The 26,463-nt window shown below is 56.0% G+C and overlaps 10 protein-coding genes across 10 annotated transcripts; 4 read left to right on the top strand and 6 right to left on the bottom strand.

The window, feature by feature from the left end:
- Positions 1-317: 317 nt before the first annotated feature.
- Positions 318-1,283, bottom strand: BKA78DRAFT_350291 (uncharacterized protein; the record flags this gene model as incomplete). Its single annotated transcript, XM_066890965.1, has 3 exons — positions 318-379; positions 513-642; positions 1,254-1,283. The coding sequence occupies 3 exons, from the start codon at positions 1,281-1,283 to the stop codon at positions 318-320; spliced, it is 222 nt and encodes a 73-aa protein (XP_066748288.1).
- Positions 1,284-2,420: 1,137 nt separating this feature from the next.
- BKA78DRAFT_307010 (P-loop containing nucleoside triphosphate hydrolase protein) lies at positions 2,421-4,064 on the bottom strand. Its single transcript, XM_066887827.1, has 4 exons — positions 3,653-4,064; positions 3,212-3,598; positions 2,704-3,160; positions 2,421-2,654 (listed from the first exon to the last, which is right to left on the bottom strand). Exons 1-4 carry the CDS (start codon positions 3,867-3,869, stop codon positions 2,534-2,536), a joined length of 1,182 nt encoding a protein of 393 aa, XP_066748287.1. The 5' UTR covers positions 3,870-4,064; the 3' UTR covers positions 2,421-2,533.
- A 416-nt stretch (positions 4,065-4,480) lies between these two features.
- Positions 4,481-6,411, top strand: BKA78DRAFT_307006 (Enolase, C-terminal TIM barrel domain-containing protein). The gene is made up of 5 exons (XM_066887826.1): positions 4,481-4,880; positions 4,933-4,989; positions 5,042-5,381; positions 5,431-5,871; positions 5,922-6,411. The coding sequence occupies exons 1-5, from the start codon at positions 4,757-4,759 to the stop codon at positions 6,274-6,276; spliced, it is 1,317 nt and encodes a 438-aa protein (XP_066748286.1). The 5' UTR covers positions 4,481-4,756; the 3' UTR covers positions 6,277-6,411.
- Positions 6,412-7,107: 696 nt separating this feature from the next.
- Positions 7,108-8,430, top strand: BKA78DRAFT_365666 (uncharacterized protein). The gene has a single exon (XM_066892553.1). The coding sequence runs from the start codon at positions 7,200-7,202 to the stop codon at positions 8,070-8,072; it is 873 nt and encodes a 290-aa protein (XP_066748285.1). The 5' UTR covers positions 7,108-7,199; the 3' UTR covers positions 8,073-8,430.
- A 1,082-nt stretch (positions 8,431-9,512) lies between these two features.
- Positions 9,513-12,227, top strand: BKA78DRAFT_292950 (uncharacterized protein; the record flags this gene model as incomplete). Its single annotated transcript, XM_066886129.1, has 1 exon — positions 9,513-12,227. One exon carries the CDS (start codon positions 9,513-9,515, stop codon positions 12,225-12,227), a length of 2,715 nt encoding a protein of 904 aa, XP_066748284.1.
- A 1,695-nt stretch (positions 12,228-13,922) lies between these two features.
- On the bottom strand, positions 13,923-15,770 carry BKA78DRAFT_245638 (casein kinase I; the record flags this gene model as incomplete). Its single annotated transcript, XM_066884142.1, has 6 exons — positions 13,923-14,530; positions 14,580-14,985; positions 15,033-15,181; positions 15,392-15,461; positions 15,548-15,613; positions 15,708-15,770. 6 exons carry the CDS (start codon positions 15,768-15,770, stop codon positions 13,923-13,925), a joined length of 1,362 nt encoding a protein of 453 aa, XP_066748283.1.
- An 834-nt stretch (positions 15,771-16,604) lies between these two features.
- On the bottom strand, positions 16,605-17,528 carry BKA78DRAFT_85755 (uncharacterized protein). The gene has a single exon (XM_066893869.1). The coding sequence runs from the start codon at positions 17,269-17,271 to the stop codon at positions 16,759-16,761; it is 513 nt and encodes a 170-aa protein (XP_066748282.1). The 5' UTR covers positions 17,272-17,528; the 3' UTR covers positions 16,605-16,758.
- A 258-nt stretch (positions 17,529-17,786) lies between these two features.
- BKA78DRAFT_292948 (Non-repetitive/WGA-negative nucleoporin C-terminal-domain-containing protein) lies at positions 17,787-22,180 on the bottom strand (the record flags this gene model as incomplete). The annotated part of the gene is made up of 4 exons (XM_066886128.1): positions 17,787-18,316; positions 18,413-21,709; positions 21,757-21,826; positions 21,878-22,180. 4 exons carry the CDS (start codon positions 22,178-22,180, stop codon positions 17,787-17,789), a joined length of 4,200 nt encoding a protein of 1,399 aa, XP_066748281.1.
- Positions 22,181-22,396: 216 nt separating this feature from the next.
- Positions 22,397-24,138, bottom strand: BKA78DRAFT_306987 (cytokine-induced anti-apoptosis inhibitor 1, Fe-S biogenesis-domain-containing protein). The gene is made up of 2 exons (XM_066887825.1): positions 23,022-24,138; positions 22,397-22,967 (listed from the first exon to the last, which is right to left on the bottom strand). The coding sequence occupies exons 1-2, from the start codon at positions 23,743-23,745 to the stop codon at positions 22,660-22,662; spliced, it is 1,032 nt and encodes a 343-aa protein (XP_066748280.1). The 5' UTR covers positions 23,746-24,138; the 3' UTR covers positions 22,397-22,659.
- A 606-nt stretch (positions 24,139-24,744) lies between these two features.
- On the top strand, positions 24,745-25,866 carry BKA78DRAFT_377494 (uncharacterized protein). Its single transcript, XM_066892870.1, has 3 exons — positions 24,745-24,819; positions 24,962-25,133; positions 25,251-25,866. Exons 2-3 carry the CDS (start codon positions 24,988-24,990, stop codon positions 25,501-25,503), a joined length of 399 nt encoding a protein of 132 aa, XP_066748279.1. The 5' UTR covers positions 24,745-24,819; positions 24,962-24,987; the 3' UTR covers positions 25,504-25,866.
- The last annotated feature ends 597 nt before the right edge of the window (positions 25,867-26,463 follow it).

The raw sequence follows: 26,463 nt of genomic DNA, 5'->3' as shown, positions 1-26,463 counted from the left end.
GTCCATGATCCAGTCTCAGGCACCAAATAGGTAGTAACCAATCAAGAGAATCTTTTTGGGGAACTCTAGCCACAGCACTAGTACTAGCAATCCTCTGATGCTTTTCCAAGCGAGAGAAAGAGTAGAGAACACCAGCTGTCCTCACAAAATGCTTTCGTCGGATATCGCCCTTAACTCCAATAAACCAAAAAGTACAAGAAGCCCTACAGCCGGAAGTGTGCCCGGCGGCATACCAACATCAATCGCCCCTTTTTGAAGTATAACGAGTCCGCCTCATTTTCCTCCTGGTTTGATTTGTTCACGCACGCGCGTCACTCCTAGAAGAACAACCTCAGGAGCTCGAAGACGAGACCACCGCAAACGACGAAGGCGAGGAGGACTGCAAGGTGCACACGTTAGCCAACGTCTTGCCCTCTTAGAGCCACATCCAAACACAGAGACAATGTCTTCAAGCGCCATGTATATGCCGCGCACTCCAGGGGGTGGGTGTAACTGGGGAAATCTTGACGTACCGACCCAGCCCTTGCTAATGGGCGCCTTTTGCACCTCCTGCTTCTTGACGACGGGGGCGGGCTTGCCGCGCTTGGCCGCCTCGGACTTGGCGAAGCGCTCGTTGGCGAGGCGCTGTTGGGGAGTTTGGGCCTGCGTGTGCCGTGTTAGTGGACTGAGAATCGCTCGAAGGTATGTGTGATTAGGAACACGTTGACGTTGCGAGAGATGCGGGAATGGTGAGGGAAAAGGGTAGAGTGGAGGAGTGGAATTTTTAAGTATGAGAGCGCAAGAGGGGGGCAAAGGTACCATTGCGGAGTCTGGTTGCGAGGGTTTAGAGAGAAAGGTGTGTTTGTTGCAAAGGGTTGCGGCGAGCCGTGGGTGGATGCGGAGGAGGCGCGGAGGTGATGGAGCTCGGTAGCTAGCTGTTGAGGAGGGGCGCGAGGAAAGGTGTGAAGTTTGTTTATGGTCGAGTAGAACAGAGCAGCGGGAGAACAAATAGTCGTTCAACTCTGGTGCGCAGTGAAATGTCGTGGTGCGGTTGATGTTGTAGAATCAAGCGCAAGTTGTTCGGATAGACAGGTGGTCCCTTGGGGAAAGTGGATGCTCAGACTCGCGACCCTCACGGCAGCCGGAACTCTCCCTTCCCCGCGCCTGCCTTTTCAACATTCGCTCTGCAGAGTACGAGACCCAAAGAGACCACGTTTCCTCGACGCTCTACCGCCTCCGCTTGCCGTCATCCCAGATCAATTGAAGAGTCATACGGTCTCCCGTTTCCGACGCGAACGCGCCATTGGAGCATGTTCGCCGCTCGCTCGACCGCCGTGTCGACCATGTCGCGCACCGCAGCCGGCGCTGCTGCGCGAGCGCGATGGGCTCGCCCCACGTCGCTGGCGTCAGGACTTGTGGGAAGGGCTTCCGCAGGGCAGAGGGTTGGATACTCGTCGCAGCAGCCGCAACAGCAGCAGCAGCAGCAGTCAAAACCGGCGAAGCAGGATGCGCCAGCGTCGAATAAGCATGTGAGCTTTGCTTGCTCCCACCAGACAGCAAGCATCCAACTGACATGCGCTTGCAGAGAGACTTCTACAAAGACTTTGGCCCGCCAATCCTCAAAGTGTTCCTCGGCGCCTTCATCGTATACCAAGGGCTCTACTATGGCTGGCTGAAGCTGGAAGATGTCGAGAAGAGGCAGGACTCGGAAGGTGCGTGATGACCAGCCGGGGTTGGATGACGCCCACTCGCACACAACCGCAACTGCCAACGTTCTTGGTCGACCTTCGCACATCCAGAGAAGAACATGTGTTTGGAAGGGGACGAACCGACTATCATGACGGGCGCTGATTGACATGGCCTCGCTAGCGGAGATCGAACGGCTAAAGACCCAGATTGCACACGCGCAAAACGCGGCCAAGACGGCGCTGTCTCCTGGAAACGAAACGGAAGACAACTCTTCGTCCAAGAGTCAGTCGTGGTATAAGTTTTGGTAGGCGTTCAAACTGTCGGCTTCGCGAAAGCATTCGGATCATCACGCCCCGCATTCTCCCGAGTCTCTAGCCAGTCGGGCTGCTTCGTAGAGTTGGAATAACCAGCAAATGCCCAGCGACGTCTGCGATTGGCAGATGTTCTTCTTGGAATCGAGGGAAAAGGTATTGGCTAAAGCCATGAGCCGCATGTTCATGCTAGCCGCAGCGGCTGCCGGCTACATGTGCGGGTAGAGCCGCAGAGCGTCGACCCGACATTTTCCACCTTGTTGTCTTCGAGAACAGCGCCAAGGACAAAGTTGACGCGTTAGTTTCGCTGGCTTTGAATGTTAATAACGAGCACGACACCCAGTAATGTACGGACTGTGGGCGTAATCTTTGGCTGGCCAATTCTGGTGGTATTTGTGAGACATGTGCACTCAAAATCAGAGGGCGAGTCAAAATCAGTCGATGAGCACGTGGAAGGCCATCGATTCTATGCCTAGCGCGCCTCTCATGCAATTATCGTGTTTGTTCCTGGCAACATCGCCCCGACTCATCTCTCCGACTCTTGCGCGCCCGCTCTACAACTTCTGGTAGTCAAGCTTGCCCTCCAGCTTCTTCGTCTCGGCCATCTTCCGCACGGCCTTGTTGAAATCGTCTTGATTGATGGCATCCCGGTAGTCCTTGATCGCGAACAGACCACTGCAAAGAATTAGCTTCTGCGTTGCCAGATAGAGGATGAAACACTTACGCTTCGGTGACGACATTTCGCAAGTCAGCACCGTTGAAGCCGTCACTCATCTTGACAATGCTCTCAAAGTCAATCTCTCCCTCCGTCTGCACACCACCAGCGTGAATCTTGAGAACCTCCAGACGGCCAACCTCATTGGGCAGCGGAATCTCAATCTTCCTGTCCAAACGTCCAGCACGCAGCAACGCCGGGTCGAGTGTGTCGGGCCGGTTCGTGGCCATGATGATCTTGGTCTTGCCCAGGTAGTCGAATCCGTCCAGCTGGTTGAGCAACTCCATCAAGGTACGCTGGATTTCACGGTCCGCCGAGGTACCCTCCGAAAATCTCCTTCCACCAATCGCGTCGATTTCGTCCATGAAGATGATGCAGGGTTCGTGTTCCTTGGCGTAGCCAAACATTTCGCGAATGAGACGAGCAGACTCTCCAATGTACTTGTCGACAATGGCAGATGAGACGACTGCATTATAATGTTAATGGTGGGCAATTCAGCCGAAGTTGATGTACTTACCCTTCAAGAAGTTGGTCTCGAGACTGCTCGCCACAGCACGCGCCAAAAGCGTCTTTCCGGTTCCGGGCGGGCCGTACAGAAGGACACCCTTTGGTGGCTTGATTCCTACTCGCAGGAAGAGTTCTGGGTTCTTGAGGGGGAGCTCGATGACCTCGCGAAGCTCTCGGATCTGGTCGTTGAGACCACCGATACCACTGAAGTTGACCTGGCCGGGATCCTCCAACGACATGTTGTAGACCAATGGGTCAACTTCACGGGGAAGCATCCTCATGATGGTGAGAGTCGTCATATCTAATGCAACGCGGGTACCCTGCTTGAGCTTCGCCTTGTCGACCTTGGAGCGGCAGCCAACCACGTATCGGGGACCTGACGATGCCTTGACAATGACTGTTGATTCCATTAGCTCGAGCTGCAGATTGAATGTGCGCAAGGATAACCCACATCTCTCCTCATCCAGCTGCTTCAGCACCTCTCCTATTATTTGTCCGACGCTCTGCAGCGCCTTGATGTTCTCCTCGGACACGTCGTAGTCGCGCTGCAGGCCCTTGATCTCCAACCGCAGAGCCTTGAGCCTGGCTTCCCATTCTCTCGAGCTCAAAAGCTTGTCCTTGTACTCTTCGAGGGCGCGTTGGCGCTCTGGGTCGGAGGCGGAGGCCATGACGCTGATGTGAGGTTGGCTTCGGACGCGGAGCTGGTGTTGCAAGCTCCCCGGGCGCTTGCGATGAAGACGAGAGGATGGGTGCGAGGTGCCGAATTCGCGGGTAGGTGTGTAAATGGAGCGGCGACGCGATGGGGACGGAGACGGCGTTTGGAGGTGGATGGAAGTTGATAGAGGAGCTCTGGCGGAGCGCTGCTATGGAAGCATCACACCTAGCTGCGGCCGGAGAGGTCCAAGCGGGCTTGGCGGATGAGGCAAGTCGGCGAGTCAAAGTTTATGCCTGAGGCAATATTACTGAGTCAGTCTCGGTGGCCGACCTTGCGTACGTTTCCAGGTGAGTCACGCCCCGTACGGTACACAGATCACTGCCAAAGGGCTCGGGTGGCTGTTCGGGAGCCGGCGCAACCTGGTAACGATCCCAGGGGTCCAATCACGTCGGCAGCTTGAACCCCTCTAGTCCAGAATAACACGCGGGCCACCCAGCTAGCAACGGGCGACCCCGCCATCATTCAACAAAATTCTCGTGCCTCCTCCTCCTTCTACGCCGTTTCATCTCAATTCTCTCCTTCACTCCATTCTCATCGTCAATCCATCATCAGGGTAAGTCAATGCCTTTGTTCCTATTATCCCCTCACACCAGCCGGCCCACCCGCCGTGTCACCAGTGGGATGAGATCTGGCTACCCAAACCGTGCACCGGCGAAGCAATACCGTGATACGCTGGGGGGCCGCTTTTCCTCAAGACATTGAGCCCACCAAGCGTCTGACATCACGCGAATGGGACTCCGTGCCTGACGCTCGTGGCCGATCCAAAGCTATCTATAAAATACGCCGCTGTCCCCTCTTCCACCTCTTACCTGGACTAACCATCTTCTCAACACCAGAACAATGGCCATTACCAAGATCCACGCCCGCTCCGTCTACGACTCCCGTGGTAACCCCACCGTCGAGGTCGACATTGTCACCGAGACCGGCCTCCACCGCGCCATTGTCCCCTCTGGTGCTTCCACCGGTATGTTTACAACCACCCGACAACGGAACATCACATGTTGACTGAGATATAGGTTCCCACGAGGCTTGCGAGCTCCGTGATGCCGACAAGTCCAAGTGGGGCGGCAAGGGTGAGTCGAAAAGGGCCCTGGACACAGTCATCCCAAGTTCTGACCTCCCCAGGTGTCACCAAGGCTGTCGCCAACGTCAACGAGGTCATTGCCCCTGCTCTGATCAAGGAGGGCCTCGACGTCAAGGACCAGTCCAAGGTTGACAAGTTCCTCATCGACCTCGATGGCACCCCCAACAAGACCAAGCTCGGTGCCAACGCCATCCTCGGTGTCTCCATGGCCATTGCCAAGGCTGCCGCCGCTGAGAAGGGTGTCCCTCTCTACGCCCACATCTCGGACCTGGCCGGCACCAAGAAGCCCTACGTCCTCCCCGTTCCCTTCATGAACGTCCTCAACGGTGGCTCCCACGCTGGCGGCTCCCTCGCTTTCCAGGAGTTCATGATTGTTCCTTCGTAGGTTCCTGGTCGGTCCGGCTCGAGATATTTTGCTGACGACATCCAGTGACGCTCCCTCTTTCACCGAGGCCATGCGCCAGGGTGCTGAGGTCTACCAGAAGCTCAAGTCTCTGGCCAAGAAGAAGTACGGCCAGTCTGCCGGCAACGTTGGTGACGAGGGTGGTGTCGCCCCCGACATTCAGACCCCCGAGGAGGCTCTTGACCTCATCACCGAGGCCATTGAGCAGGCCGGCTACACTGGCAAGATCAAGATTGCCATGGACGTTGCCTCCAGCGAGTTCTATAAGACCGAGGAGAAGAAGTACGACCTCGACTTCAAGAACCCCAACAGCGACAAGAGCAAGTGGCTCACCTACGAGCAACTCGCCGACCTGTACAAGTCCCTGGCCCAGAAGTACCCCATTGTCTCCATCGAGGACCCCTTCGCCGAGGACGACTGGGAGGCCTGGAGCTACTTCTTCAAGACCTCTGACTTCCAGATTGTTGGGTAAGTTTGGGCACAAAAATGACGTCGAATTTTACTGACCACGCTTGTAGTGACGACCTGACTGTCACCAACCCCGCTTTCATCAAGAAGGCCATTGAGCAGAAGGCCTGCAACGCCCTCCTCCTCAAGGTCAACCAGATTGGCACCATCTCCGAGGCCACCCAGGCCGCCAAGGACGCCTTTGCCGCCGGCTGGGGTGTCATGGTTTCCCACCGTTCGGGTGAGACTGAGGATGTCACCATTGCTGACATCGTCGTCGGTCTCCGCACTGGCCAGATCAAGACTGGTGCTCCTGCCCGTTCTGAGCGTCTTGCCAAGCTCAACCAGATTCTCCGCATCGAGGAGGAGCTCGGCAGCCAGGCCATCTACGCTGGTGCCAACTTCCGCACTGCCGTCAACTTGTAAATTCAATGATATCACGACCCAAAGCTAGACCGGACCATGGAGGAAACTGAACATGACGGGACGAATTTCGATCTGAGAGGGGTTTGAAGGACCTCGATATGGTAGAGATGAATGAAAAAGCAGATATCCCCTTCATTCTCCGCTTGTTGCCGTGATTGTTTCTCGGCGCGCGGCAATCCCACGAGAATTTGCTGTGATTTTTACGCGTCGAATTTGGTCTGGATGCTGACCGCGCACAGGAGCATGTCTGCGCCTCGCTGATTCCGTTTCTTGCTCTTCCAGTATCTTGCTTCCCGAATTTCCGCCCGCGTCTAAAATTGAGAGTCGACGTTGACCAGTCGACCGTCTTCAGTGCGGCAAACTCGTGCGACTGAACAAAGACTTGACAATAGCTTGGCCAACTTTGGAATGCTGAGGTCGAACATCAACCTCACGACAACAGCAGCTTTCGCGACAACACCATTATTACAACGGCACGAATTCGCAAAATGAACGCGTATCCATGATCAGATTTCCTTCAGCTGCTCAACCAATGGTCCAATGTCGGTCATCTTTCAACTCCTCCTCAATGTCGTGGTTCTCAACACCATGTGCAATGTCTTGACCGTCCAAGACATACTGCTTGGCGCAAAGCCGTCTCACAGTCAAACACATTCCTCTCGCGAAGATGCAGCCCTGGGCTCCGTAAGGAGCGACGCGTGAGAGACACCTCCAAGACCATGCATTCCAAAAAGCAGTAAACAACCGCAAGCGGGCTTATAAGCTGCATGGCCACCTTGACGATCTGCTCCACCAACTTTCCTTAATTTTCCATTGCTGCCGCTCGTTTTGCTCATCCGTCACTCGTTGGTCGAATCGTCGCTCCTTCGCGAAAAGCTCCCTGTTTCTTCACCTTTCCTACACACAACCCTAATACAACACAAATGAGGTCGACAGCTGTAGCAGTGTTGGCGGTCGTTGCTGGCGCCTCCGCGCAAAGCCTCGTCCCTAGCTACATCACCCACGTCTACTACGATGACTGCGTCTCGTCAATGAGCTCCATGAGCACTCCAGTCGTTACGGAAACAGATGAGATTATCATCACCACATGCCCTTCGTGCACGCACAAAAGCACTTCGGCGACGGCAAGCGTGTCGGGGGTCTCCATTACCCCTATTCCCACTTTGCACACGACAGTCTACACGACATCCTACGTCACCCTCTGCTCGACTGGCCTGGTGCCAAATACCTACACCGTCACAGAGACTTGCTCCGGCGAAACCCCAACGTCGCCAATGACAACTTCCAACTACCTGCCACCTGGATTTACGACAACCGTCACCGTCTGCACCGTTTGCCACAGCGATCACCCGACCACTGTCACGCTCACGGTGCCTTGCGATACCACTCCAGCCTCGTCGGCAGTTGTCAGTCCTACCTCCAGCGCCTCCGTTTCTGCCATCTCCGCATCGCCGGCGTCCTCGTCTTCGTCCTCGCCAAGCGCGTCTGCAACTGCCAGCCCCATCGTCGTCTCGCCATCCTCCAGCAGCGCTCTCGAGGATGTGACGACCACCACCACCGTCTGCGCCAAGTGCTCGCACAGCACCATGAGCAGCAGCATGACCGGCACCGCCGACGGCGTTTCCTCGTCAGTGATGACGCCAACCACGCCCATGACGCCCACCACGCCTACTACCACCCTGAGTCCCACCTCTTCTGTGGTCATGGCGACAGGTGCCGCCGCAGCGCACTTCCCCGACTGGAAGAACTCGGCCGGCTTCTTGGGCGCCGTCGCGGCGGGAGCCATATTCTTGTAAACGCGACCACTGTCGTGGCTTTTATGACGATATGACTCTCAGGATAATAAAGTAAGTCCACCGTCCCTTCTCACCGACACGTGCATTGCATTCTTTGTTCATCCACTAACCAATCCTTGCCACCACAGGTTGGAAAAAACTGGCATTCGCGTGGGTGTGTGGTGGCGCTTCGGAGCTTCTTCTTTGTCGTCTTGTTGCTTGTCCCGTCCCCACCTCTGTCGTTACCTTTCTGGAGGAGGAGTAGTAGAGTCGCGTCGCCCTCCTCCACTTTTACCCCTTTTGAAACTTTTACATCTTAATTCAACCTCTATCTTCTTCTTTGAAATGATATATTCCTTTTTTTTTTTTTTTTTTTTTTTGCACGGGTAGAGACTTGAGGCTGAGTTGCACTGGTGGGACTGGATCCGTGTGTCTTGTAATCGTAATGTCGCTGCCTGCAAGCGTGTTGCGGGCAGATAGCAGGAATCGAAAGATGCGGTCTATCTTGCTTGAGTGCCCTGACTTGCCTTGAAAATCAAGAGAGTCGAGTGATTCGACTTCAAGTCACACGTGTCGAGATTTTCAATCTTGCCGCCTCGCCGGTAGCTGCTTCCTGATCAAGAAGCAGGCTCAGCAAGATATTGCACCATTGACGGTCGACCGCTTCGTGGAGTAGTCTCGGTCTCGAAAAGTCGTAAATCAGCGCGGACTGCGCGGTCTTTGAATGCGTTTATGAAAAGCGCGAACCAAAAAAGCGGTAATGAGCGCAGTCACCTTCCAGTGGCAACCCTCAATGGAGCACTGTCTTCGCAACCTCTAGAAAATTGTCTGCATTTACTTCTCCACCCACTGTGATATCTATCAATCTGCATTTATCACCCTCTCGACCGAACCTCGACTCGCGGCCCTCCTCGCCACAGTCTCGACTCCACAATGCCACACTCACCACGCCGCTACCAAAAATAAGCCAACGCTCTTTGTCGGCCACACAGTGGCGCCGCGACACATGATGGGGGAAGCTTTTTCTGGAACAATGGGACGGGGTGAGTCAAAGCGGGTGACACAGTCCTTGTATATATTCACCCGTGCCCAGCTTTTTGTCGAGTCGTCGTATCCTTTTCTATCTTGTTCGATTTTTCTTTTTTTTCACCCTTCGAGAGACTTCTTAATTCACTTTCGAGTCGAAGGTCGAGCTGGGTCTTGACTTGTTACTTTCTTTTTTTCCAGAGACGACATTTTGAAGGCATTGCTGACGCTTTTGGGAAATTGCTATTTATTGCGCTCGCTTTATTTCGCATCTGCTCTGGAGCAGACATAATCGCTTTCGCTGCGTAATATCCCAGACATCCATCTCTCCACCACGGTAATACTCGAAAAACTTCCAGACAACGCAAGCAGAGAGAGAAAAAAAGTAGAAGACGCAAACCTTTGCAGACTGCCCCAGTCTTCGGAAAACAAAAAATGCCACAAAGACAACAACCACAACCCCAGCATCCTCTGCCCGTCGAGGCAAACAAGCTTCGAGACGGTATCTCGTCCGCCGTCCACGCCGCTCGCGCCGCGTCGTCGCGCTCGATTCCGACTCCCGTCCCCAGCGCACCGCGCCCTCGACCGGCCAACGATGCAGGCCCTGCAAGTTTCTCGCAACGGCACGCCGAGTTCCGCAGCTTCACGCCGCAGCAGCAGAACCAGAAGCAGCAACGGCGTCCAGCACCAGGGAGCAACAGCAGCAACTCGCTGAAGAAGCTGGTGGCCGGGCTGAAGGAGATCCACCGCGCAGCGCCAGAGAACGACACGGCGGTGCTGAGCCGCGAGGTGCGCGAGTGGTACCGCGAGCGCAAGGAGGCGAAGCGCGATGATGTGGCGACGCAGGTTCGCGCGTACGTCAAGCTGCAGCAGCGTGAGGAGGAGGAGGTTCAGCGGCTTTTGAGGATGCAGGAGGAGCAGTATCGGTGGCGTCAGGAGCAGCTGTTGCAACAACAGCAGCAGAGAGAGGAAGAGCAGGAGAGGGAGGCGCAGGTGATGCCTACGATTGAAGTGACGAGTGCGCCTGAGGAGGACTGGAGGAGTGGGAAGGGATCCGAGTCGCCGCCAGAGCAGTTTTATGATTTCGTCGTCAGGGAGCGGGCGACGGAGGGACAGACGAGGATGCCTCCTGGCACTGGCGCCATCGTGCCAGCTGCCACTGTGCGTCATCACGAGGTTCATGAAGAGCCTCTCCCTCAAGTGCAGGCCTATCACCAAGGAGGCTTCGTCAATCAACCCCCTGAGCATCGTCCTCCGATCAACCGCGCAGCCCCTCGCGCCGGACGGCTACTTTACGCATCAGAGCGCATGTGCTACGGACCCAACGAGCCACTTCCGACCAGACCCTCGCAGCCGGACGACCTCGAAGTCCTCGTCTCCAAGCTCCAAGACTTCAAGGCCGACATCATGGAAGGACGCCAGCGGCACAAAGCCGCCAAAGCCGCGCGTCGCCTGGCCTCGCAACAAAGCAAGCAAAACGAAGCGCGCGAAAAGTGGCGGCAAGAGATGAAAGGGCGAATCGGCGGACCACGCCTGCTCGTCGCAGGCGAGGAACAGCGAGGCATCTCGGCCGGCGTGAGGCAGAGTCTGGACGAGATTTCGCCTGTCCGCTCGCCCATCTCCCCCCTGAGACGCCACAGTATCGCGTCTCCTGTTGTCCTCACCCGGCCGGCTGCGCCCCCTGGACGCATTCATGTGCCGCAGGTCCTCCCGTCGCCGCTCGAGAGCCGCAAGTCGTCGCCGCCGGCTTTTTACTCGCACGCGCACAATGCGTCGCGCGTCACGCAGTGGGACGACTTTGTCAACCCGCGTGCCACGCCGCCTCCCCCTGTCGTCCCGGCGCCCCCTGGTACGGCGGCTTCCTCGTCATCCGTTGCGCTCACGGCCGCAAGCACGCGCGGTATCTTGTCGTCCTCGTCGACAGTCTCGCTGTCCACTTCCCCTGCTCCTGTCTCGTCCAAGCCCCCCTTCTCCATCTCCACTTCAACCCCCAAATCGGCACTCTCTTCCCTCCACTTCAAACCCACGCTGCCCAAGCTCTTCACGCGCGGCATTGCCGCGCTCCCGAAGCACCATCACCACCACGTCTCCACGACCAGCTCGGGCGCGTCGTCGTCGTTCGGCTGCCGCGGCATCAGCGCCGGCGCCGAGGCGAAGGGCGTCGCCGCCATGATGATGATGCGCGCGGCGCGCGCCGCGTCGGTAGCCAGTAGCCAGCAGGGAGAGGGCGCCGGTAGAGACGCGCCGTTCAGGAGCCCGTTTGCGCCGATTCGACACGTCAGCCCGCTGGCTGTCGAGTTTGGAGAGCAGCGGAAGAGAAGAGCCAGCTACAGCAGCAGCGTCAGCAGCTTGGGCAGTGTGGAAGAGGCAGATGCGGCCGCAAGGCGCTACAGCGTCGTGGCTGCGGTGCCGTCGCCGCTCAATGTGAGGAAGACGGTGACGCCGTTGACGGCGACGGCGAAGGCTCCTCCTCCTCATCATCAAAGCATCAGCGTTGGCCTGCAGGTCGCAGCCGGCAGTGAGGAGCAGCAGCAGCGGCGCTACGACTCCCGTCTCTCCGCGTCCTCCCCGTCTTCTTCAAACTACAATCAGGAGACGACCAGGGGAATACGCAGTCGCAGCCGCAGCGCAGGCGCCTCAAGCACCTTCAGCCGGCCGTCATGGTGGACGTGGGAATCGCCGTCGCCGTCACCCATCTCTTCGTCAAGGCAACCGACGCACCGCCATCGCGGTATGCAACCCAGCCTGCCCAACCTGCTCGTCTCAGACGTCGACGCCAAAACGGCATCCCACCAACGTCCATACCCTGAATCTGACTCGGACGCCGAATCCCTCTACAAAGCACCGCCGCCGCCGCTGCCTCGTCGCGTCGCCACGCCCGCGCCTGCCGAGCCGTACGTGCCCCCTCGTCAGAACTGGACCGCCACCAGCACCACCACGGCCAACGCATCTGCGTCTTCTTTCTCCAGCGGTAATGGCAGCAGCAGTAGCGGCAGCAGCGGCAGTGGAATGAGGAACACGGCTGTCAAGGAAAAGACGCGGTTCTGGGACGAGGTGCGCAAGGGGTTGCGGCCGTCGAACGCGTCGTTTGTGAGGAGTGTGGTAGGGCAGCAGCAGCAGCGCAATCGAGGCCGGGACGATGGAAGGTGATGGCGGGGAAAGCGTCGAGGCGTCGAGGTAAGGGTGGAGATGTGGAAATAGTGGTGTTGTGTATAGTGGTGTTGTGTATTGTATGTGCATTTGCCGATTTGTCTGTCTGTATATCTGCTCATGTTGGCGAGCCTGTCAATAATAAGCCCCCGTCTTGTCTTGTAATTATGCGTTGAAGCTTTGATGGGACAATTCGACTTACTGCTCGTTCCGAGTTGCCTGCTGAACTCTCAAGTTTGCTCGCTCGTGCGCCCCAAGGTGGCTAGCTACTCATCTCGGCCTTCTTTAATCTTCTTCTTGCTCCACGACGATAGCAAGTCAAAACGTTGAAATTGAGACTGGAAATAATAGGTGAGGGTGGAAAAGGTGACGGCTAAGGAGACATTCGAATTCCACAAAAGACGATATTAAATAGGCTAAGGCTATGCAGGCTTGAACGACCAAAGAATGACGAAGGCTCCAACTCCGAACCAATGAAAAAAAGTTCCAACCCATTTGTTTCCGTCATCAACCCCATCCATCCATACTGTACATATACTACACAAGCACAGACACAGTACGCGCACACACGCAGACATGCACACACAAAACAACACACGAGAGCATGCGTAGTAGTGGTACTAGTAGTAAAAGTAAGAGTGTGGTCAGTAGTAGCGGCAACCACCACCTGCCACCATGGACCCCAAAAAGGAAAATCTATATCTCATCTTTCTCTGCCCTTTTTTTGTGTTCTTTTTCTCTTCGCTTACGCAGGATTGAAGCTCCTCCATCTCGGAACAACTTCTGACGTTTGTTGAAGGCCCTCATCTGCAACCTCCCATCTTTCAAGCCCAATTTTCTCCGCATTCCAATCCTCTCCATCCCAGAATCGTCTCAGCCACATTTGAGAGCCCAAGTCCTTCGTTCCGAGATGGATAGGAGCGCGGCGGGAGGAGAGGCCTTGGAGAACTCGGCATGAAGTGGAGAGAAAACGACCAAGAGAAGCAAGCCGGAGGTGGAACGAGCGTGCGTACAGGAACAAGCGATCGAGCTCCGAACAAATTCATTCAGCCCTCCTTGGACGCCCTTGTGTATGAGAAGAGGAAAATGAGCAAGGAAAAAAAAGACGGGCAAAAGAACAAAACAACCACAGATTATGCTACCAAAGCCGGCCGTAACAAAGACTACTAGTGCTCCGATGAAACGAGGAAAGGGAAAAAAGCAGCAAAAGCCTCGAAGAGTGAGAATCGTGGACACATCCAGGTCAAAGTAGAAGAAGTTGGTGTTGGGGGGATTTTGGGGGGGAGGACTAGGGGGAGCTTGTGAGACTACGAGGGGAAGAAGATGATGGCCCCGATTGGTGGACGCAGCAGACGGCAAGAGAGCAGTAGCGCCAGCCAAAAAGAGAATAAACCAGCCAGACCAGCCATGGCAATGCGCACTGCGCCCCACTATGCATGTTTATCGCGATGATGACGATGATTAGACCAGCTGACAGAAGCTGTACGCAACCGCTGCGGAAAAGGATGATGAGAGGGACGAAAGGAGTGGTACCAGCGGGGGTGGATGCCGGAACCCCGCGACAGACGACGGCGCGGCGGTTGCCATCTTAATGCTTGGGGTGGACGTTGGTTTTGATCTTGCGGCCAGCTGTACCACAAAAATTTAATGAGCTGCCCAAATATTTGTCGTTGGCGAGCGACGGCTTGGACGCCCTCACTCACCACAGCATAGAGTGTTGACAATCCGTTTCCACATCGAGGGCTTCTGCTCAGGGGAGGGCGTGGGTCGGTTGGCTGGGGTCGTCTGCGCGTTGGCCAAGTTTCCGCCGCTTTGGGTTGCGCTCATTCTTTGCGGGAGATTTTGTTGGCTGTTTTGAAACTGCGCGGCCGTTGACCCCTCGGGTGCTTGGATGTCGCCTCCGCTTTTCCTCTTCAGGTGGTCTGATTGATACTTGGCGGCGTCGTTCCTTGAGGTGTGCCTGGGGGTGCCTCCCGGGGGGCGAGCGGCGCCAGGCTTTGGGAGCTCAGCATCAAGTCTGCCAGGGGGCATAGGGGTCTTGGAACCACGCACGTTGCTGCCGTGAAGCTCGCGGGCGGAAGAGTTGGGGATGGCATTGTTGTGATGGAGGTGCGCGGCTGACGAATGGGTCTTCATGGCTTCCCATCCCTTGCCGTTGTTGATCTTCATCCAGTCGTATTCGCCATCCTCAACCTCGCCCGTGTTCTTCAGTGCCTGCGTAAAGAGATCGCGCAGGTAATCGTAGTCCGGGTTGTCCTCGAAACCAAGGTTGCGGACGTAGCTGAGGTACTTGTTGAATTCCTCTGTAAAACTGTTAGTCTCCAAAAGTGGGCTTGGCGCGACGAGACAAACCAGGAAAGCCGTCGCAGAGGTCCTTGATGGCGGTCGTCTGCTTCTTTTCTCCAATCTTTTCGTATTTTTGCTTGTTTGTGGCGGCCTTGAGACCCTGCCACGGCAAGCCACCCCGCAAAAAGTACATAAAAACGTGGCCAAGAGCCTCCAAGTCGTCCCTCCGCGACTGCTCACGACCAAGGTGAGTGTTGATGGACATGTAACGAGCCGTGCCGGACAAAGACTTGCGCTCGCGGTACGGAATGTGTTGCTTTGTCTTGGGGTCCCGGTACTGCTTGGCCATGCCAAAGTCGACGACGTGAATGACGTTGGCGGCCTTGGTGTTTGGGCGGCCAATAAGGAAGTTGTCGGGCTTGATGTCGCGGTAGATCAGGTTCTTTTCGTGGATGGTTTGCACGCGGGACAGCTGCCAATTGTTAGCATGGTCGTCGCCGCCGACGCTGACAGACGTACCATCTGCTTTGCGACCATGACGACAGTCTTGATGGAGAAGCGGCGGTTGCAGTGGTCGAAAAGGTCCTCCAGGCTGGGGCCGAGGAGGTCAATGACCAGGATGTTGTGCAGACCCTCTTGGCCAAAGTAGTAGACATTGGGAATACCGGCTGCAGGACGGTTAGCTGACACGGCCACAGCAAGATCAGGTCAAGGCATGAGCATCCGGTCGCGCAGGGCGTCAACGTACAGTCGTCGACGTCTTCGTCCGCAGGCGTTGCCTGTGCCACATCGCGGCGGCGGCGCTGCTTGGCGACTTGGACGTATCGACCCTTGACGACGGATATGAGCATGCGTGTTGAAAAAAGTATCCCACTTACGGCAGCCCACGAGAATCTTGTACGTCCGGTACTCGTCCCTCAGTTGAGGTGCGTCGCTCTTCCTTGGTTCCTGTATGAAAAGCCAGGGTTTAGTGTCGGTCCCAATCGCAAACGGGCAGCGGCCCCTTGGCTTTGTAGCGGACCGTGGAAACGTACAAACTTGATGGCGACCTGCTGGTTGTTGAGCAGGTTGGTTCCCTCGAAGATGACACCAAAGGAGCCCTGTAGACGCGACGAGTGTCAGTGGATGGCCGTGTTGTTGCGCGCGCGCGCGAGTGGCAGAGTAGCGGCCCGAGGAGCAAAGGTAGGGTCATACCTCTCCTATCTTTTTGCCGACCCTGTAGTGGACGCCCACGACGTTGGAAGACGAGGACGCCATGGTGTCGTGTCGCTGAGGTTGTGGTGGAGGATGGATGTGGTAAAAGGGTTGACGGGAACGGCCTCCTGAAGGGCAGGCAGGCGAGCGGTCGGGAGGGCAGAGCGACTCGGGTGGGTCGACTCTCTTGGCCGCTCAGACGTGTGGGCGATGGGTGGATGTCGAAGCAATGCGGGGAGGGAAATTGTAGAGACAATGGGAGAGGAGAGACGGGAGAGTTCAGCGGAGCGGCGGCGGGCGTGGGAGGAGGCCGTCAGATGTGGACGACAGGTAAGGTACGGGTTACGGGGGAGGATGCAGTGATGGTGGAGCGGACGGCCGACCGTGTCAGTGTCAGTGTGAGCTGGAGGCCGCGGACGGAAGTGGCTAGTGGGAACACCGGGCCTCGACCAGGCTAAACAGCGGCGGCGCCCAGTCAAAGCACGCCAAAGAGTGGCACAGCGCGAAAAAAAATAATACGGAGCAAAAAGCTGTCTGAGAAAGTTTACCATTATCAGGAGATTTGCCCGTCAATATGAATTTCATGTGGATGGACTGCCTCCCGTTCAACACCTCGCCAGGATTCCTCAGGCCACTTCCGACACCGACGTCAATGTCTGCCATCCGGGAGGCTGACAGGCACGCAGACTGGAGGGAGTTATGGGCGCCGGCGCAGAAGCCGAACAAGAGGTGGACCAAACACATGCAATCTCGCACGCATGAACCCTGCGCCAAACTCTCACAGACGGTCCGCCTCCGCCACTCCAAGACAGCAGCACCAGCAGAACCAGCAGCATGAGCATGAGCTTTCTCTCCACCAGGCTTCTAATCAATCGCCACATCATCGGCGGTCCATGTCGACGACGCCTCGCCCGTCGCCACCCCCATATCAAAACACAAAACAAACACGGCTCCTCCCTGCCACTGCCGTACTCTGGCTGCTGGCTCCCCGGCCCCACGCGCGCTTCCCTCCGCACGCGTACCTGTACTAACTACATGTACCAGCCAGCATTCAGGTACACTTTTCACTCCAGACGTCAGCCAGCAAACGCCAACCAACCACTTTATCAAGAGGCAGGCCAGGGCGAGCGAGACCACTGACCAACCAGCACCAGCGCCAGCGCCAACCCCAACCCCCAATTGCAAGACTGCTCAACCAAGACATGCTAAAAGACGCGAAGCGAGGCCAAACTGATGAGCGTGCCCCCCGGCCACAACGGTCAACGACTGACAAGCTGCCATACTCCTTTGGGGTTCCTTTGCCCTGTTTTGCCCTGACCCTGCCCTGCCATGCCCCCCTGCCCTGCCCTGCTGCTGGCCGGAGCGCCCTGGTCCCAATTTCCAAAAAGGCACGGGCTCTCTCCATCCACGACGAACCAGAGCCGATACTACTCGACCCGACTCGGCCGACGGACTGCGTTGCCAGCTGCCTATCGGCGCAGAGCACTTGTCGTAAAAAGGAGGCCGACGGCGGACGCTGCAGTAGACTTTTCAATATGATGACCGCTAACTCTATGCGCGTCATGTCCGGACCTGTCTATATTCAGAGATTAGCTTCAATGACCGCCGTGACGAGCGAGGCTTGGTTTCAGAGCCAACGATTCACGCCCAGGTAGACATTTTGCCTACCCGCCGCCCCAGGCCAAAGTAGTATTGATTGACGCCATGCCCCCATGCCATTGCCCCTCGAAGCCTCTGTCTGTTTTAATATCGCTACAGTTGCAATCGACGTCCGGTCAAATGATCGCCCTTCATCATCATCGTCGTCGTCGTCGTCTCTGTTGTTCGCTTCGCTTTGTTGCATCACCCAATGACAACCAACAACGTCTGACCTCATCATCCGGGGTGGCTGTCTCGTCGTTTTCGCTCGCTCGCTCCCAAGAGTGTAAACAAAACAACAGCAATCATCCCTCCAACGCCATGCCCTTGCCCGCCCTTTCCCACCCCCGTTTCCCGCTCGCCCGCTTATGATTTTAATACAACGACGTGCTATAGCCCTTGCCCCTGTCCGGCCCGTCCGCACTCCTCACCTGCTCCTCTTCACTCCTCCATTGCATCCCCGTTGGTCGCGGAGCTCTCCTCGTCATCCCCATCGGATCCCCCTGCTGCTGGTGCCGCCGCTGCAGCGCCACCCTCCACCTCGATGCTCTGCTGCACATCATCCATGGCCTCCTGCTCGAGATCCTCCTCCGACTCCTCGGGCACCGGGCTGATGCCGTTTTCCCGTGGATGAAACGGCTTTGCGCGCGGCGTCACGTCCGGGTCGCCGTGCCCGTCCGACACGCTGCCGTCCAGTCGGTAAAACAGCGACTGCCTCTGTATCTCTTTCGTCTCCCGCTCCTCGACCGCCAGGTGCCGCGCAAGCTTGACAATCTCCCCAAACCAAATGTCGGCCCGTGATGACGAAATGCTGTTCTGCAGCTCCTCGTCGTCTTTGATGTTGTCGTTGATTATGGGGTCGCGCAGGTCCTCGGATGGGAACCGGTACTTGAGCTCTTCAGCCCGGCAACCAGCGTCAATGACCTCGCTCGGAGAAAGAATCCGCACATGCGAGTTTGCGTCCCAGAAACCTGCATATCACTTGGTTAGCAAAGACCCTGATTCTCAGCCTGAAACCCGCGCCCTGTTTCGATGACGCGACAGGGGGAGGTTTGGACTCCACTTACCCATTCTGAACCCTTCGAGCAATATCCTGCACGTCACTGAGCTCTCGAGTGTCATGCGCGTTTGCTCGTCGCCCTGCGTTGTCGTGTTGTTCATACCGGCCCAGTCGTCGCACAGGAACAGCCTCTTCCAAGCCAGCTTCAGCGCTCCTTGCCACGGCTCATCGTACATGAGTGATCTCGATACTGCCAGCGCTTCAAATGCCAACATCTTTTGCTTGCCGTTCATGTCGTGCTGGCGTCCTGGCTCGTGGCAGGTGTGGTCCATCAACGTCAGCACATCAATCAGCAGGCCAGGCTCAACAGCCCGGTGCGAAATGATTTGCTCAAAACCGTTCTTGAGAACCTGGCCAAGGGCAGGCCTCTCCTTTGTGAACAGCACACCGTAGTCCATCATGACAAGGTCGGTCGCGCTGTCGTCGTCGAGCGCCCCGTCGATCGTACCCTTAATGTGTCTGTATACCTTGTCCTGGATCTCACCCAACCGGAGCTCGCAATCGCAAAGAGAAAGCTGCTGAGAAGACTTGCCCTCGTCGGCTGTTTGACTTGGTTCCGTGCTGGCAGCGAGAAGCGACAGCTTTGCAAGAGATACCTCGACCTTCTTGTTCCAAGCTCGAGTTTCTTGCGAAGTGCCGATTTGCATCAACGATTGGCCGGCCGAGGCAAAGTCGCTCTCGCCCAAGACGTCGTTGATCCAGCTCAGTTTGGCGAATTTGGGATTGCTGCGAAGGAACTTGGTGAGCATTGGTTGTCCTACGCCTCTCTTGTCGAGCATCAGCGCAGATCTGCGCGTCGCAATATGACTCGCGTAGAGTGCGTCTGCCCACGCCTGACCGTACTTGTTGAAGTAGCCACGAATGCGCTGCTCGAGCTTTCTCATCGACACCGCAAAGTGCCGCTCCTCGTCCTCTGTTGCTGATGTATTGTGCTCTTCTTTCAAATAAGACAGCTCATCCCAAGTCAAGTCAACCAGTGCTACCATGTCCCTGAAGCGTTCGGCAATGGTCATGCCCGGGTCGGCCATGCCAATCTTTGTGAGAGATGTGATTTGTTGGTACCGGACATTGGTCTCAAAGTCGTGCTTGAGAGCCTTTCCCGAGGCTTGCAACCTCTCGTCCGGCTGCTCCAAGCACCATCGGTACCTCTCCATGTGCAGTTGACAACACAACTTGACCAGGCGCGGATTGTCAGCTGCCACCTTTTTGACCCAAGGAAAATCGTCATTGTGCTGTTCAGAAATTTTCCAAACAATCTCTCTGGCGAGGTCGACCAGCTGACGAGAGCAGTTGACCAGGTTGGGATTGGCCGACCATGGCTGAGGCAAGCCTGCGTATCCTTTTGTGAGAATGTTGTAGTCGAGCTCCTCGCTTTCCAGGCCATAGTCCTGCAGGTGGTCTCTCCGGAAAACGTAAGCTCTCTCGAGCGAATTCAAGAAGACGTCATCGGCCTCGCTGACGAGGAGCATGATTTGCTCATGGCTCTTCAGGCCTTCGTGGTAAATCTCCTTGATGGCTAGCGAGGCCCAAGGAACAACGAGCATCATCCTCGCAGAATCGCGAATGAAGAATTGGCGGACGGGGTCTACTTCTCCGAGCTCTGGTCGAAGCTCCGTCTTGTATCGTTCGTGAAGCATCGTAACGAGCTCCTCCAAGAGCGGCCTCTGGTCGGTCTCAAGCTTCTGGCGATCCTCGTAGTAATCCCAAATACCAGCCGTAGCTGCGATCTTTTCGGCATTCCAGAGAAGGTTCCATTTGGCGACGCGTGAGATTGGTGGGTAATTCGCCTTCAAATGACGGGCAAGGCTGTCGAGCGCCGACGCTCTGAATGCAATTTGCTGGGCCAGAGAGGCAATGACAGTGGGGACGTGTTCAGAAGCCGAATCGAGAATGTCTTTGCTGAGCTCGACTGCCGCAGTCTCCACCTCTTCAACGTCAAAGGACAACTCGGGTCTGGCGGAAAAGTCAAAGACGCTGTCGGGGTTGCTGCCAAAGAAAACAGCCTGCTCAATCCTGCTCCTTGCCGTAACCTGATTCTTTTCAAAGTCGGGACCAGGGTCCGGCGCCGAAATCCGAATTGGACCGACGCGGCTAGCAAAAACTACGCAGCTGGATTGTTTGGACTTGCGACTCGATTCCTCTAAGACGAAGCCCACGAAGCGAATGTTCTTATCCTGTCGCAGGTACAACACGTCTTGGAAAGGCTTGGGCGGAGGACCACTGTCGACCATCAACTGCATGTCCGGAGTCTCCGCACGTTTGGCCAACGAATTGACTACCACGGCGTCTTTGAACACGACAAACGCCGTGTGCTGCGGAGGTGGCACGAGTAGCTTTGCGGTCTCCTGCACCTGGGCTTTCGAATCTCCGGAGTAGGTGTCCAAAGCCAAGGCTCGTTCAACTATGGCCGCGTTGTCGACCAGGTTCAGCTCGATGAGAGAGTAGCTCACATCGTTTGGCGAAGAAAGCGCCACAAGTGCCAAAAGACTCGTGCTCTGGGCTACCGTCGGGTCGCTTACTTCGTTTCCCTTTGACTTTGACCGCAGGATGGAGAAATCCAAGACTTTTGCACTCATGGATGGGCGCGCTCCCGGAATTGAGGCAGCTTGCAGGGAGCTCAAAATTTGCTCGCGCGCGTCAATCTCTGCCTTGAGAGAATTGTTGCCAGACCAGCTGAGATCCCAAAGTTGGAAGGCTCCAGTTCTTGTGCCAATGACGACTTCGAGTTGCCCCTTCAATGGCGATGGCCGGACTTTGACAGCTGCCACATCCTTATTCCATCCATTTCCAGAGATGATGTTCCTGAGACCTCCAAAGAAGCCAACTGATCCATTTTGCGACGCACTCCGAAGAAATTGGACGGCGATTTGCGGCCTGCCCTGAGAATCCCTAACTCTTAGCTGTGCGACACGTCCGGTGCTGAAGACGAGAATGAAGCCAGCTTGCTCGGCATCCACTAAATCGACAACGAATTCTCCCGAGAGCATGGATCCGATTGATCCTTCGATGCCCTGTCGACGCTGTTGGAATAGGCTGAGCGACTCGGCGCTGTCCACATTTTCCCAAAACTTAATGTCTCCAGAAGTCGAGTTGATGACAACCAAGCCGAGATCTCCAGTCGGTCCAGTATTGACAACGGAGCCTACCGGGAGAGGGTCTGATCGCCTGGATTGGAAAGGGAGCTGCAAGGTGTGTGTTGATCCAGTGGTTGCGGTCGGTGAAGTATAATCCCAGACGTAGGCGTACTCGTGAGTGAAGGCCACGGCATAAGGACTCGAAGACAATGCAAAGGTGCGATGGACTTCTGCGCCGGTGTCAGTGCGGGGCTAGTAAGTCGATTGAGGCGCATACCATGGGGGTTTTGGCGGAGACGCTCTGGGAGGCTTGGGAGCTGCTTGAAGATGTAGTTGGACGATTTGGTCTATAAAACAAGTCAGCCAGTAAATCTAGAGCCAAGTGCGCTGTTGCCGACCAGAATCGAGGCCCCGTCGATTTTCCGTGCAAGGGGACCTGAGGGCTTCTTCTCCCGCACTGGAATCTCGTTGCGGATTGGGTTATTCTTCAACTCGCCACCATTGACAGCATGGCCATTGACAGCTGGAGAAGCTCGGATGGACTTTGGCGCATTCGACGGGTCCACAAAGGTGGTTGGGGAGATCTTGCTGCGCTTCCGCTCGGGCTGGTGCTTTGCTGAATCGGAGTCGTGTCGCTGGCGTCTTCGGGGGTTTCGCGCAGAGCCATGGACGCCATGAAAGGAAGCTTCAGGCGAAAACATGGTGAGCTGACGCGACGGCGACGGGACGCGATGCGCGGGTTGCGGTGGAGAGGGTAGGTGATGGGGGTGGTGTTTTCTCGAAGCTGACTTCGGCTCTCTCTTGCATGGATGTGCTGCGTTGTTTGGAGTCACGTCTTGGCGCGCGTCCCGGCGGCTGGTGACACGCCCTGAACCACGCACTTTAGCCCGCGCCTGGCCAGCCTTTGGTAGCGACGATTTTGAAAAAAAAAAATGTCAACCACCAAATCGCAATTCTTAGCTGACATGAAATCATAGTGTCATTGATTCATACCCCGAGCCGTCTACTTAACGCCATTGAAATGCTACGTCTCGTGTGCCTGTCCTAGTAACGCGTCTCCCAGAAGCAGCATCCAGTTCCTGTACGGTCTCCAATTCCTTAAACACCCAGCCTTGCGCAGACGAGCCGCATGCCAGTGGCTTTGTCTTTTCCGCACCCGAACTCCGCAGCAATGCATAATCTAGAGCTGAATGTCGTTATTGAGAAGCCGCACTTCCTCGCCCGGCTTGAATGCGGGCAGACCAATGTACGGGCAGCCATCGCATCGGAACGCATCACCGAGGGCACAGTTTCCGCAGCTGCCTACCTTGCCTTGGACGGTAAAGTCTACTTCGGCAAGGTCCTCGGTCTCGAGTTTCATGGTGTTGAGGGCTTTGTCGGCAGCTTCACGCTTCTCTCTATCTTCTTTCTCAATCTGTTGCGCAAGGCCGCAGGTACAGTCTTTGCAGGCGCGCCTCCGCTTGCCGACCTTGGGACGGCATTCTGGCGCTGTGTAACCATTAGCAACAGTCCATGCGCAAGCTGCCGAAATGTTTCACTTACGCGGCATGACCGGCCTCATCTTGTCTTGCTCTGTCAACAACTCATCCTCGTCAATCAAGTCGTCATCGTCATCCTCGTCTTCACCAGTAACGACTGGAGTTCCAAAATCGTCGCTAAAGTCTACAAAGCCGACACCGGCCGGCTTAGGCGGCTCGACTGACTCATTCTTCCTTTTCCCGTTGAGCGCAAGAGGAACAGCACCGTTGGAAGCAGCAGCAGGCGCCGCATTCGTCTTTCTCTTGAGCCGCAAGGGCACGGCCTGCTCCGCGCTGTAGTCGGGCTTCACCATGCCATCAGTGTCTTGGCTAACGAGTCCGGCAAGAATGGCTTCGGTCTTTTCTGCTCCATCGAGGCCAAAGTTGCCATCCTGACTGCGAAGTCGACCACCAGGCTTCAGGGATTCGACGAGCTTCGGAATGACGTCGCGGCTGAGAAGGTTCTGGCTCTCGGTGCGCGAGCCATCTGCGTCGGAGAGAATGAGGACAGAGTCGTAGGAGGATTGCGGGAGGTTGACGAGGCCGACAGCCAGACGATCCAGCATCTGGATATCGGTGACGTTACGGTCATGGGTCTCGAAGATGCGGTTCAGAGCCTCGGGATGCGCAGCAATGGATGGTGGGGCTACGAGCAGCGTGCGACTGCCGGTAGCGGACTTGGTGGGGTGAGCAGCGACCGAGGCGAAATCGAAATCTGAAGAAGTGTCGATGGAGACCGAGGGCGCCATGGCGACGGCGTGGAAGAGATTGAGAGCGCTTCAGCAAAGGTACTGGTAGTCAGGAGAGCGTGGCGAGAAAAATTGCGAGCGGCCAGGTGGATTTGGAGAGGGCGGTGGTCGAATATAGGTTGTTAATCAACCAACTGGAAGCGTCTCCACGGAACTGCGAGTGGCTCCGCTTACAAAGCCCTGATCTCCTGTGGATTGACGAAAAAGTGGCCTGAGACGTGAGGCAGAAGGTGGACGGGTCACGTGTAAGAATCGAACGGCGCTTACTCTTTGGGGTTAGTGCGTGGCTAGGCCCAAAGAAGATTGCGGGGAAAAGGTAGTCCCTTTGTTTGTCTTGGTCCAGCTAGCTCTCTACAGACTACAGCACCATTCAGCGTTGCACTGGACGATGGCATGCATCAAATGACACGCGAGAGGACAGGACCCTGAGCCAACTCTGTCAAGTAGCAGAATTGCAAGGCTGTTTACCGGTCCCCGCCTCCAGGCACGCTCAGAGTGCCAACAGTGACGTATCTCGTCTGCCGCGACGGACCAAAAGGGTCCAGCCAGTTTTTGATAGCAGCCTTGTTTCTGGAAATGGGCCTCATCGAGTCAGCTTCCTAGCACTCAGGCACTCGTGCGGCTCACAGCCTGCTGTTACTTTCAAGACGGCCCGTTATGCGCCCCAGGTCTTGTAGTCGTGTGCTATCTCGTCCTGCATACCCCGCCTCTCCACACTCCGCAAACGCCTACAGGTTGCTGCTCGCGTGAGCCTGCTAGTATATTTATGCCAACTCCATGGCTCCCTTTTGAACCATCATCTTGCAATTCCAGTTCTGCTCCACCAGAATTGACCCCAGTCCCAATCCGCAGCCCTCCTGCAGGTACCATCACCCGTGGTGGCTCCACCATCACCCCCAGCCGCGCTTGGCCCAAGCTCCCAAAGGGGTCACGAGAGTCGAAGCTGATCGAATAAAACGCCATTCCAGTTTCCATCTCCAAGCCCTTTCTTTCTCTCACATCTACACCATCAACTCTAATTCTGACGCCAACCGCATCACTCATCATTCTCTCAACTCAAGCTCAACCACTCAAGTAAGTCTGCCACATCTCCATTGTTCCCATCCGCAGCTCCCGTGGCAGTGTCAGCTTAAACAAGCTCCCACGTCACATCTGCTCCCTTATCTGTACCACCTCATCCTTTTGACAAAGCCTCCTTCTGACTGTCAATCCAAAGATCTCCTGCACATCTTCCAATCCATCATGACTCGCTCTCACAAGGCCAATGACCGTGACCACGCTGCCAACCAAGGCCACGAAGACCACCTCCCTCGCTTCTTTGCCAAACACGGCCATGTCGACTCGGAGCCTGGCAAGGTGAAGAAGAACGGCGGTGGCAACTTCAACTGGTAAGTCTGGCATTCTGACCTTCAACCTCGTAATCATTCACTGTTTGCTCCCAGCCCCTCCACATTGCCACGCCATTGATCTCGTGCAACAACGGTAAGCTGACACCAGACCATCAGGGGTCGCGAGGGTGACGAGCTCGACGACTTTGCCTACAACATGTCCAACCCCCGCCGCCGCTCCAACAGCAACACGCTCCACAACATGAGGGACGTCAAGACCAAGTTCGAGACGGTCGAGCCCGAGCCTGTCTTTGAGGAGGAGCTTCACGGCCCCCTCGCCGAGGACAATGAACTCGACAAGGTCTCCACCGGCGACAGCACCAACACTGAAGGTAGCGTCGACGAAGAGCAGGCTGCTAAAAAGCATTGAGCTTCCACGCCACCACACACTGTGCAGCATTGATTCTGGAGTGGTTCTTCCTTCAAGACCGCACACTGTTCCCATCTCGTCCCTTGTCCCTGTCTTGTCATTGCCGAACCAGACCTGACAAGACCTTGCTGCAACTGGCGCTTGAAACAAAGTCGCTACCAAACTTTTCTCACCTGAACTGAACTCACTCTTACAAAAAGGATCACGATGTGGTCTGGGAGACATCACCTTACCGCCTTCTCTCTTTCTCTTTCATCAGTGTCGTTTGCCAAAGGGAGTTGCTGCAATGATGTACTCTACAGCCGAGAGCTTTTCTTTCACTAGTAACGAATGGATGACTTGAACGATGAACAAAATTGATCCACTCACGTCATCCCCGTCGACCAACTTTTTGTTTTCCCCATCTTGTGCTCGACCCCTGACCCGTACCATCATTCGGGATGAGCTAGCACGCATTACTCGGACCCCTGCAGGCTCGGTCGTACCCCAATTCGCACCCCTTGCTTCCTTTGCAACAACCCCCACGGCCACCCCTCATCCGCAGTCTCCTCCCCCGCAAGGCCGCAACCTTCTCACATGCGACCATCACGAGGTGTCTCACAGACCGAGAGACGCCGTTCTCGTATTCTGAGGCAGGAGAGGCCGACACGGTTGCTGCCTCGAAGTCCATGATCTTACTTTGTCTCAACACTTTCTTTTAACAAGGCACCACTCACTGACCATCCTCAATCTCAATCTTAAGGCGACTTACTACAAGACGCGACAGACGAGAGCAGCAGAAAACCGCGGTCTATTCAAACATTGTCAATTAGTAGGATATGGTGTTTATTAGGACTCGAGTGCTGAGCAGCATGCTAGTCTAGATGACGCTTGAAATGCCCAACTCAGCAAGACAACCAAAAGAGAAAACAAACAGAAGCATGCAAGAATCAAACCGAGGTATCTCAACTCCTCTCATTC

The sequence above is a fragment of the Phyllosticta capitalensis genome, assembly GCF_038381095.1.
Source record: "Phyllosticta capitalensis strain CBS 128856 chromosome Unknown BKA78scaffold_2, whole genome shotgun sequence".
NCBI classification, from domain to species: domain Eukaryota; kingdom Fungi; phylum Ascomycota; class Dothideomycetes; order Botryosphaeriales; family Phyllostictaceae; genus Phyllosticta; species Phyllosticta capitalensis.
Note: the sequence above shows the minus strand (reverse complement) of the source record. Positions and strands in the feature narration are given on the sequence as shown.

Coding starts and splice junctions, on each gene's coding strand:
- BKA78DRAFT_377494 (XM_066892870.1), top strand. CDS start 24,988: ATGACTCGCTCTCACAAGGCCAATGACCGTGACCACGCTGCCAACCAA. Junction 25,134..25,250: donor GGCGGTGGCAACTTCAACTG/GTAAGTCTGGCA, acceptor CCAGACCATCAG/GGGTCGCGAGGGTGACGAGC.
- BKA78DRAFT_365666 (XM_066892553.1), top strand. CDS start 7,200: ATGAGGTCGACAGCTGTAGCAGTGTTGGCGGTCGTTGCTGGCGCCTCC.
- BKA78DRAFT_307006 (XM_066887826.1), top strand. CDS start 4,757: ATGGCCATTACCAAGATCCACGCCCGCTCCGTCTACGACTCCCGTGGT. Junction 4,881..4,932: donor CCCCTCTGGTGCTTCCACCG/GTATGTTTACAA, acceptor ACTGAGATATAG/GTTCCCACGAGGCTTGCGAG. Junction 5,382..5,430: donor GAGTTCATGATTGTTCCTTC/GTAGGTTCCTGG, acceptor GACGACATCCAG/TGACGCTCCCTCTTTCACCG.
- BKA78DRAFT_306987 (XM_066887825.1), bottom strand. CDS start 23,745: ATGGCGCCCTCGGTCTCCATCGACACTTCTTCAGATTTCGATTTCGCC. Junction 22,968..23,021: donor GATGAGGCCGGTCATGCCGC/GTAAGTGAAACA, acceptor ATGGTTACACAG/CGCCAGAATGCCGTCCCAAG.
- BKA78DRAFT_85755 (XM_066893869.1), bottom strand. CDS start 17,271: ATGACGCGCATAGAGTTAGCGGTCATCATATTGAAAAGTCTACTGCAG.
- BKA78DRAFT_307010 (XM_066887827.1), bottom strand. CDS start 3,869: ATGGCCTCCGCCTCCGACCCAGAGCGCCAACGCGCCCTCGAAGAGTAC. Junction 3,599..3,652: donor GCAGCTGGATGAGGAGAGAT/GTGGGTTATCCT, acceptor TGGAATCAACAG/TCATTGTCAAGGCATCGTCA. Junction 2,655..2,703: donor CGAAATGTCGTCACCGAAGC/GTAAGTGTTTCA, acceptor AATTCTTTGCAG/TGGTCTGTTCGCGATCAAGG.